This window comes from Cariama cristata, unplaced genomic scaffold, assembly GCF_000690535.1.
Source record: "Cariama cristata isolate BGI_N322 unplaced genomic scaffold, ASM69053v1 scaffold7334, whole genome shotgun sequence".
NCBI classification, from domain to species: domain Eukaryota; kingdom Metazoa; phylum Chordata; class Aves; order Cariamiformes; family Cariamidae; genus Cariama; species Cariama cristata.
Window position 1 is genome coordinate 114,944 of NW_009614685.1, and position 10,442 is coordinate 125,385.

General features: G+C 37.8%; 1 protein-coding gene across 1 annotated transcript in view; it reads right to left on the reverse strand.

Annotated features, from left to right (window-relative positions):
• Nucleotides 1-10,334, reverse strand: part of ATE1 (arginyltransferase 1) — a 59,144-nt gene extending 48,810 nt beyond the window's left edge. The window contains exons 1-2 of the mRNA XM_009699518.1: nucleotides 10,296-10,334; nucleotides 3,537-3,718 (exon numbers count right to left, since the gene is read on the reverse strand). Coding sequence (XP_009697820.1) covers nucleotides 3,537-3,718; nucleotides 10,296-10,334 — 221 coding nt within the window. The remainder of the gene's footprint in view (nucleotides 1-3,536; nucleotides 3,719-10,295) is intronic.
• Nucleotides 10,335-10,442: the final 108 nt, after the last annotated feature.

The window sequence follows — 10,442 nt, forward strand, 5'->3', positions numbered from 1 at the left end:
GTGAGACCCCCCTGCAGTACTGCCTTCAGCTCTGGGGTCCTCAGCACAAGAAGGACATGGACCTGTTGGAGCGAGTCCAGAGGAGGCCACGAAGATGATCCGAGGGCTGGAGCACCTCTGCTGTGAGGACATGCTGAGAGAGTTGGGGTTGTTCAGTCTGGAGAGGAGAAGGCTCCAGGGAGACCTTAGAGCAGCCTTCCCGTACCTAAAAGGGGCCTACAAGAAAGCTGGGGAGGAACTTTTGACAAGGCCATGGAGTGATAGGACAAGGAGAAATGGCTTTAAACTGGAAGAAGGAAGATTTAGAATAGATATTAGGAAGAAATTCTTCACTGTGAGGGTGGTGAGGCAGCGGCAGAGGTTGCCCAGAGAAGCTGTGACTGCCCCATCCCTGGAAGTGTTCAAGGCCAGGTTGGATGGGGCTTTGAGCAACCTGGTCTGGTGGGAGGTGTTCCCACCCATGGCGGAGGGGTTGGAACTGGATGAGCTTTAAGGTCCCTTCCAACCAAAACATTCTATGATTTTATGAAAACAAAACGACTCAAAGTGAACAGAAAGTGAATAGACCACAATGTAATGAGATAAAAATTGGGCTGAAGCAGCAAGTCTTACCATAGGCAACAAGGCCTTGTGCAAGCGAATTAGTGCATGTGATACCAACGGTAGCTTGCTCAGAACTACTGCCAGTGTCTTCGCATGTACTACAGTCTCCAGTGATATGCCCTACATAAGGACCCTTAATTCAAGTTCTATCTTCCATTTATCTATTCAGCCAACCTCACTCCACACAAAGTTTTATTGAGGGGATGGTAAAACATCCTTCTCTTTCCACTTTTCAGGATCGTGTGCCATGATCCAATGCAAGAGAATCCTCCAACTCCATCATTTTACACCAGGAACAGCAATGAGGCGTCATAGTATGGCATAACACACATCTACCTGCATTCTTTCTGCCTGTATCTTTCCTGTGGAAGGGGGACTACAGGCTTGCAATTACCTTTTTGTAAAGCTTTCGGCTATGGTGCATATCTGAAGAGTTATAACGGCTGTTCGCGCTTCGTGAGAGTAGTCAACTAGTGAGGAAGACATATGTTCATTTCATCAATACAAAATTCAGACTTGGTATTTCGGTACTACATAACCCAATTCCAAAAGAAGTTCAAGTATTTGTCCTCCTACTAAATAGAGATTATGAATACTATGCTTGTCTGCTATTCGTGATCTTAGGTCATAGGGGGAAGATATAACTTTTTCCTGCAAGTAAGAATCAGTCAATACTCCTTTGTTGAGACTGGTGTTTCATAAGTAGCTTCTCCCCTCATTCTTTACTTACAGGCCTACGTATTTCAAACGACCTTCAAATCCCATCCTTTCTACGACTCAGCAGCAAAAATTCTCAAAGTAGCATGAAGTGGAAGTGACAGCACTGCAATGCAGTTTAACCTCCCCGGAGTAAAATTGGCAACAGCTTTGAAGGTATCAGATTCCTTTGCAACTTCCTAAATCCTCCCTAACTCTCAGGTTTTTTTTAGCCCCTTTTTGAAAGAAGAAGGTTGGCTCCCTCTAAGACTGTTGGGAACTCATTTTTATTGCCTTAAATGCTGCAGAATTTATAAGCTGCTTTTTCACTAGATCAGCCACATACGCATGTTGCACCAACAAAGTTTTAAATTTATTATGTAGAAAAATTAAAATCATTTCAAGAATTCATAAGCATGGATTATGTCAGTCTATTATTACATAAAGTAATGTGATATGTACAAATACTAAAAAAACAACTCTTAGGAGGACTTAGTATTTTATGTTATATGCTCATCTTGCATGTAAAAAAAAAAAAGTCTAATTTCAAGCATCTAGCATATGTACTTCTAGAAATCTAGACCACTAATAGACAGAAAAAAGATCAATTCTAAATCATAGGAGTTCCAACATTTTTTCTACATTTGTTAATTCTGATTAATTTTATAGAATCGCCAGTGCCACTGACTGTTAAAGCAAACAGTTTTCTTCTCAAGTAAAATGAACTGGCTAAATATATGGTTGCTAGAAGCCCAGCATATAGCAGAGATGAAGAGGAGTGATTGCAACACCTCATTTCAGCAGCAATAAACCGTTAGACTGATGTCAGAAACTTAACAGTGAACTTTGTGGGGAAGAACCCTTTGACATATGCATTTGGAAAAAACTCGTGTAAAGATTATTCAGAAAACACAAAATTCACCACTACAAAGAAAAGAATGCACCCAAAGGAAGATTAAAAAAAATATTAATTCTTAGGAAATCAAAAGATCCTAATTAAAATCTAAACAAATTACGAGTGATTAGACTTGAGAGATTAAATTGCACATGGTTTATTAGTTATCGCAAAAGTATATGAAGTAACCATGATAAGAAGAGGTTTCCTAAAATACTGTTTGTACTTTACATATTTCAAAAGTCATGTCACATTTACCCATCCTGGTGGGTAACACTAAATAATAGTTAAGAAGGTCCACCTATAGACAAGATGCCTCTCAACAGGATGCCTTGGAAAAGAAGAAAACTGGATCTCATAATTCTAGCGCTTCTTTCACACCTGAAAGAGTGCAATGCAAATCTCAACAGGTAAAGACTTTCGATAGAACTTCTCAGACCCAGGGGCATTTGAAAATAGACGTGTCTGGCATGAGGTTCAAACCCAGCTGCTTCATGAGAACCTCCCTGGGAACACCATATATCTGTGGCCAGTTTACTTCATGTAAACAGGGAAGCAAAAAAGCTGAGAAAAAAAATTGAGATGCACAAATATTCCACTCGTTTATGTTTTTTTTCCCCATGTAATAATAATGGAATAATAAAATTGCTTAAGGAAGAAAAATAGTAACTTGTAATTTAGCATACAAGTCTTATTCACAGTGAAAAACATTACTCACTATTCCTACTCTTTTGCAAGACTAGGTTGATAGTTAATTTAAAGCTTTAAAAGTCACAGGATTAGTCTCTCCATCAGGCTTTCTAAAGACAAAGACAATGACATTAACATACCTGAAAAATATACTTAATGCTAATACAGCAGGAGACTACTAATTCTGAGGACAACGGTTTTCAGGTACTTCATTATTTATGATCTCAATGTGCATAAAACTATAAAAGTGATTGATTTCACTGGGCTAAGAAAAAGGTCAAAGGAAAATTATTTCTATTCAAACAAAAAAGGGGTTTTTCCTGAAACGAAGCAATACTAAATTATTGTCAGGGGGAAGAAAAACTAGGTATTTCATTTCTAAGTGTTTTTTTAATCTTTAGAAGTATTTAGCTAACTAGAAAGATACATCCCTGCTATTCAAGGATGACAATTAAAATTTATTTGGAATGCAACCAACCGTAGAGAATTTAAAAAAATAAAAAAAAAAGAAACCACAACACACCATACAGATATACTTTGCTAGAGATAGTGTTACCTGTATATGTTTAGACTAGAAACAAAAGCTCAAGTATAGGAAAAAGTATCAATTCTTACTATTACGTCTAATCAGATAACAAAAATGTCCTCTTACCGTAATGCAGAGTAGACTCCCAAAGATAAGAAAGAATAGTCTGGATCATAGTACAGATAGACGGAGGACACGCAGTAGGGCAGGATATCAATTACACCAACAGCTATTATCTTCTCATCCAGCCAATACTGCTGGTGGAAAGAACCATAGCCACATTCTGGTCCATTTGGCGCATTCTCTGCCTAAGCAAAAAATAAAGAGGGATGTAGTTGTCTGGCAGGTAGACTTTGAGTATAAAAACAATTCTAGAAGGAATTTTAATACAAAAGTAAATACAGGGAGAAATTACTCCTGCTACCTCTGTTTAGAAAGAGGAAAAAAGGAATTTGAGAAGCAGGGAGAACAATCTTAGTTCACTGTATCATTTGTGACCTCTGCTGTACTCACGAGCGGTAAACTCTACATATCACGCACCCCAAACATGAACCTGCGAATAGCCTCTGCCATCTAGCATTTATAGTACTGACATGATAAAACAACATCATTCATCAAGTTATTAAAGCATTATTACATGCAAACAAATTCTGCAGATACTCTTTAATTTGACCTATTTACTCTTCAACAAGAGAGAAAGCCCAAAGGCACAAAGGTGGAATGCAGACACTTCACTATGCCCGTGCTTCCCAAAGCTGGCTGTGACTGCCGACTTCCTCCAACTCTTTCTGTCACAGCAAGGGCCCTACTGTTTCTCTCCCCCATGCCCCCAAGTACTGGATGCACTTTGACCACAGACATTCAGTTTCTCAGAGCGGCCATTAAAGTTGCTTGAGAAGAACATTTTATAAAGAGAACTGAACAGCTTACGCTTTATGCAAGGTTTACTCTTTATACAGTTCACTCTTTATGACCAATGACATATCTTTTATCTAAGAACCTGAAACTCTGTGTTGCAACAAAATTTGTGGAACAACTTCTTTGTCAGCCCACATTGAGTATCTTCTGCAAAAACACTAAGGAACTTGCTATTGTTGTGCGCTGTGGTTTTGGACGTGCAGTGAAGTATGTCTCCGGATGGGGTAAAGCACCTAGAGCCAGAAACTGATGCTTCAAATTAAGAAGAAAATGATCTCCTAATTTAAACTGTATTACACAACCAACTTTGGCATACCATTTTCTCCCACGTCAAGTTTACTTTAATCCTGAATTCCACTGTGCTCAACTTAATTATCCATCTAGTCTTGTTTTTCACTGCATTGCCAGATCTTCAGAAAGCTGCTTCTCACTCAATAAATCTGACAATATTGCCTACTATTACCAACTGTTTTGCATTACAACAACAGAAGGTGGGTTTAATCAAGTATTTTGATACAGTAGCACAGACTGAAGAGATGATGGGTAGTAGAAGTTATTCTAATTGGTACCACATGTGTCAAAAGAAATCAATCACGTGAACAAAAATAATTTCAACTGACTTAGCCAACCAGTAAGTCCCAAAATAAAGGCCATATAATAAAATGTTTGCATTTTTATATAGTTATAAGGCATAAAACTAGATATGGAGCTACAAATACCACAGAAGTGAAACAATCAAACATTTGAGAGCTCAACCTGCAGTATACGAGGATATTAGACTCTGATACTAGCCTATTAAACTGAGTTTCTTCTCATTCAGGTAAAACCTACTTATTCAACAGTTACAGTTTCATACAACAATCCTCAACTTTTCAGTGCAGCCAAATGAAATCACATGGTCAGTAGTAAAACTTTTAAGCTGGGACACAGTCAAGTACAAGTTTTTCTCTAAGGATTTCTCAGCACAGGTTAAGTTCTCTTCTCAGTTACCAGGGTGCAGTCAGGGACAGAAAACATGAAACATCTCCTGCAAGCCAAGGGGAAATGTGATTGGTAATATAACACAGACTTGCTTAAGTAAGTTTCAGTTAAGAGAGATTTTCTTTCTTTGTCAAAAACTCATCATGTAGGATTGATAGTCTAAGCTAACATGGAAAAGATTTTCATTCAAAGCAAAGTCTTCTGAAGTTAAACGAATGCTGTGTCTGTGTGTGACCCCAAACCTCCAAACGGCATTGCACAGGTTCGGTCGCCGGACCTCTGCAAACTGAAGTATTAGTATCAGTTAAGAAGTTCTAGTAAAGTATAAACTACAGTTATTTCACTAATGCAATTACAATGAAATGTCATGAACATAAAAGAGGCTATGTTCTGTAACAAACATAATAAGCACAGCACTGTTTTCAGGCAAAATGTTCAGGGATCTCCATTACATTAAGAAAATAACATTTTTTAAGAGTAACTTTTTTCTCCTCCTTCAAAAGTTTTCATACAATGTAATCCTTTGTAATGCTTGTAAGTATTATGTTTTCTCCAATTTCTCAATGAATACTTGGCTCCTTTAACCTGATTCCTCAAGTACCATCCAGGCAATCTGATGTGAAACAGGTCTAGAACATGAAACATTTTCCTGAAGCAAGTTATACCACTTCACACTACTGACATGTCCACCTAGACAGTGTTTGTCAAAGGTGACATAAAATATACCAGAGACATCAGGCGAGAAAGCCCCACAATAAAGGGCTTACTTTATGTACCCGAAATTATACCTTCGCCCTGGAATCAATCCAGAGGGACCAATTCATTTAAAATGAACAATTTATACTCAAACTTCAACACAATGAACTACTATAATCTGATGATATTGAAAAAAATAAAAAAAAAACCAAACAACTAAATCCAGGACAAAAATTAAAACAAATGGTTTTCTCTCCAATGTTTAGACCCTAATGCAGACAAAAAATTTAATATATTCCATCACATGTTAATTCTACCTGTCTTCTTATTCTGCTAGTTAATGATTCCATGAATACATTTGATCGCTCATATTTTATAGGACATTATTAAAATTTAAATATTTAATAGCAACTGGTATAATATATTGTCCCAATTAGTACATCTTAATGTAATAACTGCTTATAATTGAACTTCATTGATGGTGAAAGCACTCAATTTTCTTCAAAACACATTGGTTTTTCTCTTTACTTTTAAGAGATGTTTTACTACTTTATTATTATGGAAATTGCACTTGTTAACCTACCTGCCAGACCAGCGTACAACCGCAGAAGGCACTGCATGCTCACTTACCAAAAATGGGTCTTGACCATACTAACTGCATGATTATTTGTCTCTGGAAGATTTAATGAAATTTCCTATTTTGAACTTTTCCATTTTACTCTCTGCTGTGGATGGAGGGAAGAGGAAGGTATGAAATCCATGCTACCCCTTACACAAAGTTACAAAAAAAAAAAGCCAGGAAACCTTTAACTTCTACACTTCAGTGGAAATTATTTGCCGAATAAGTGAAGTGATTAATTCCAGCAGCTCCCTTCCCAAAGGCACACACAACCTACCATATGGTAGATTTCTATCTCTTGGTCAGCAACATATTTCCTTTTCAGTAATCCCTAATGAAAGGAGGACGTAGTACTGGAGATGCTGTGAAAGCAGCCTACGAATATAGGTTGTGTCAGCAGAGAGGTAGCACTGCATGTTTTCCTAAAAAAGAAACCAAAAATAAAAAAAAAAAACAACAGCAATGCACCCTTGCAGAAAAAAAGGCCAAGAGCATCCTGGGCAGCACCAGGTAGAGCCCTGCCAGCAGGTCGAGGGAGGTGAGCTTTCCTCTCTGCTCAGCACTGGTGAGGCTGCAGCAGCAGTGCTGGGTCCAGTGCCGGCCTCCACAGCACAAGAAAAATACGGACTTACTCAGGTAAGTCCATTAAGAGCCATAAAGATGATTAAGGGGTATAAGATGTATAAGATGAGCTTGAGAATGCTGGGACTCTTCAGCCTCAAGAAGAGATGACATGGGGAGGTTTTATCAATATGTAGAAATATGTGATAGGAGGGAGTGAAGATAAGAGTGCCAGATTCTTCTCAGTAGTTACCACTGACAGGAAAAGAGGCAATGAATACAGGTTAAAACACATGAAATTCAACCTGAACAGAAGGAAAGAGGTCTTAACCGAGAAGGTGGTCAAACAATGGCACAGGCTGGCCAGAGAGCCTGTGGAGTCTCCATCCTTGGAGATATTCAAAACCCATGGTCCTGGATAACTTGCTCTAGCTGATCCTGCTCGAGCAGAGGGCTTGGACTAGGTGATCTCAAGAGATCCTTTCCAACCTGAACAATTCTGTGATTCCATATCAAAACAAAGTAAATCAACTCACTGCATCAAAATGTAAAACACTGACTATTGAGTCAACTTCTGTACCTTACTGGAAAAGTATAGTATTTGAGCTGTACTGTCAACTATTTAATCAGGACAGTGATAGTAAGCTTAAAATGCTAAAAAGATTAGCGAAGCTGTGAAGGTAGAAGAGACTTCAGTAGCAAGAGTCTTTCAGTATCACCATGTAGACATCATGGTGATGTCTACACCACCATAAGACAAAAAAAAAAAAAAAAAATAAAAGGCAATTTGCCAAGATCTCTAAACGAAATGCAGTGCATTGAATATGACTAAAATACTACATTCTACACAAGGTGACTCTGGGAACTACAGACCTGTAAAGGTATCATTTGTTATTAGATCTCCTAAAAATTAACACATATCAATAAACAAAATAATACAGAGCAGAAGCTGATGTGCTTTTTGAAGAGCAAAGATCTAGATTCACAAACACCTTTCAGTTCTTTGGAATTCAAAAGCATCTCAATATGGATAATAGGAAACAAAGTGAGAATGAGCGATCACTTATATAACGGAAAGCAGCTCTCTTTCCATCATGCTGGATCTAGTACGTTCTCCCTGCTGGTACGTGAATTACTGAAGACTGAACAATGTTGCAGCAACCTGAGCTGATGATTTAAAAGTAGTCAGGGTGGTTAAACAAGAGCTGAGTGTAAACAACTACAGAAAGATCCCATAATACTGAGTGATTAAAAAGGCAGAGGAAATATCAAATAAATCTATGGAACATAAATGCATGGAACCTAAATGCATGGCAGAAAAAATATTGCTATACACACATTCAAAACAATGGGTATAAATTAGCAATTCTCTCAAAAAGATGCTTTTGCGAGTAGTTTTATGAAATCATCAATTTAGTGCTTAGCATCAGTCAAGATGGAGAAAGACTAAAGAGCAATTAGAGAAGGATTTGAAAACAAAACAAAACAAAATCATCATTCAACTGTGTAATGCCATGGTGCATCTGAGTGCTGAGGCTCATTCCAACTGTTGTACCAAGACTCCATGGAACAACTTGGGAAGGACAAACGTAGAGATGATTATTAGTGATGGCGATACAACCACTGGCCCAGGACACCCCCCCTAACTCACTGAGCACCAAAAACTAGGGATCAGCCTGAGGAGCCCGGATTTTCCCTGTGCCCTTCTTCCATAAACACTCTTGCCTTGGCAACAACAGGGTACCAGGCCACACTGCTTTTTGGCTAAGACTCCTGTGTGCCATTCTCCTATACTGAACCATTATCACCATACCTCTCCAAACAAGGTAGTCTTTGTGTATGTGAAGTGGTAAAATGGTAAATATTTAAATGCAGCTTCTAAGACGAAAGAATGAATAATAAAAAAAGAAAAAAAACAAACCACCAAACAGTTCTCTCTACATTAACCTGGCTACTGCGAGAAAATTGCCTAGTTTTCTGCTAACACATTGTATAATTTTTTTAAACAATTCATTTTTTGTGCAGAGCCCATAGCCAAAACAGAAACTAAACTGAATAATAAAATGAGGAAATAAAAAAAGACAGGAAGAGTTTGGGTGTTCATATTATTTGCAGCTAACAACAATATTAAAAATTCAAAAAATTACAAATTGAGAGCATGTAAGGCTTAAATTTTATTTTGAATTATTTTTGTTCAAAAGAGTAAACAGACTACACACTACTAGATTTGCTTATGGCAACTGCTTCAGAATAAAGAATTTCAAGAATCTCCTGGCCTCTGATACACAACCCCTTTTATTTAACTTCATCTAATTGAAGACATCTGTAGTGGTGCCACACAAAATTTAATTCAAGCTTCAAAATGTCAATAAAAAGTGTCTGTAAGAAACAATACTGGTATAAACCTGGCAGGGAAGTGTGCATCAACATCTACATAGCCATACAAAATTAAGAATATAATGGCAGTCTGCTGCCCGAGTTGATGAGGTGATAAAAGCCCTTTTCCTATAAAGTCTAATGAGCTCTATTACTCTTCAGTTTTCAGGAATGTAAAGGCCAGTGGACTCAGCAGAGAAAAGCAACAAACTCTCCACACATGGATTCAGTCAAACTGCGACATATCAAATTACCAGTGCAATTACTATAACCTGACAATTTCATTACAGTCACGCGGTACTTAACTCTTTAAGACCAACAAGAAAGACAGTGCAAGAAATCCGTAGCAGTTTGCTCACTTGAAATGAAGCAGCAGCATCTCTCCTAAACTTTTAACTCAGACTGTTGTCAAATTCAAGTGCATCAAGTCCTTTAGTAACACATTCTTCTCTTTCATAGAAATAAATGAACTGAAAAGACATAGCACTTTCTGCTACTGTCTTTTAATGCAGTCATATGGAATTCAGTGTTAGCTTATTATCTCACTTACTATCCAGCAAAGGAGTCCTCAGATTCCTTTGAAAACACAGTGCTATCTTCCTTACCAGCTGGTGATGTTACAAATATTGCGACAACCATCTATACCACCTACACCTTAATGCATTGCTGTCTACAGAGAGAGAAGAGGAAAGAACACATTCGTTTCAAAACTTGCATGTAGAACAAATACATACCTCCAGAGGTGAATCACAGAGGAATCGCGTGAACTGCATCGAGGTAGATTCATCAGAAATATGTGCCCAAGAAGACAGTCCAAATATGCAAAGCAGAAAAAGAAGAAAAATATTAGTGGTACTTCAGGATACATTAAGAGTCAAATA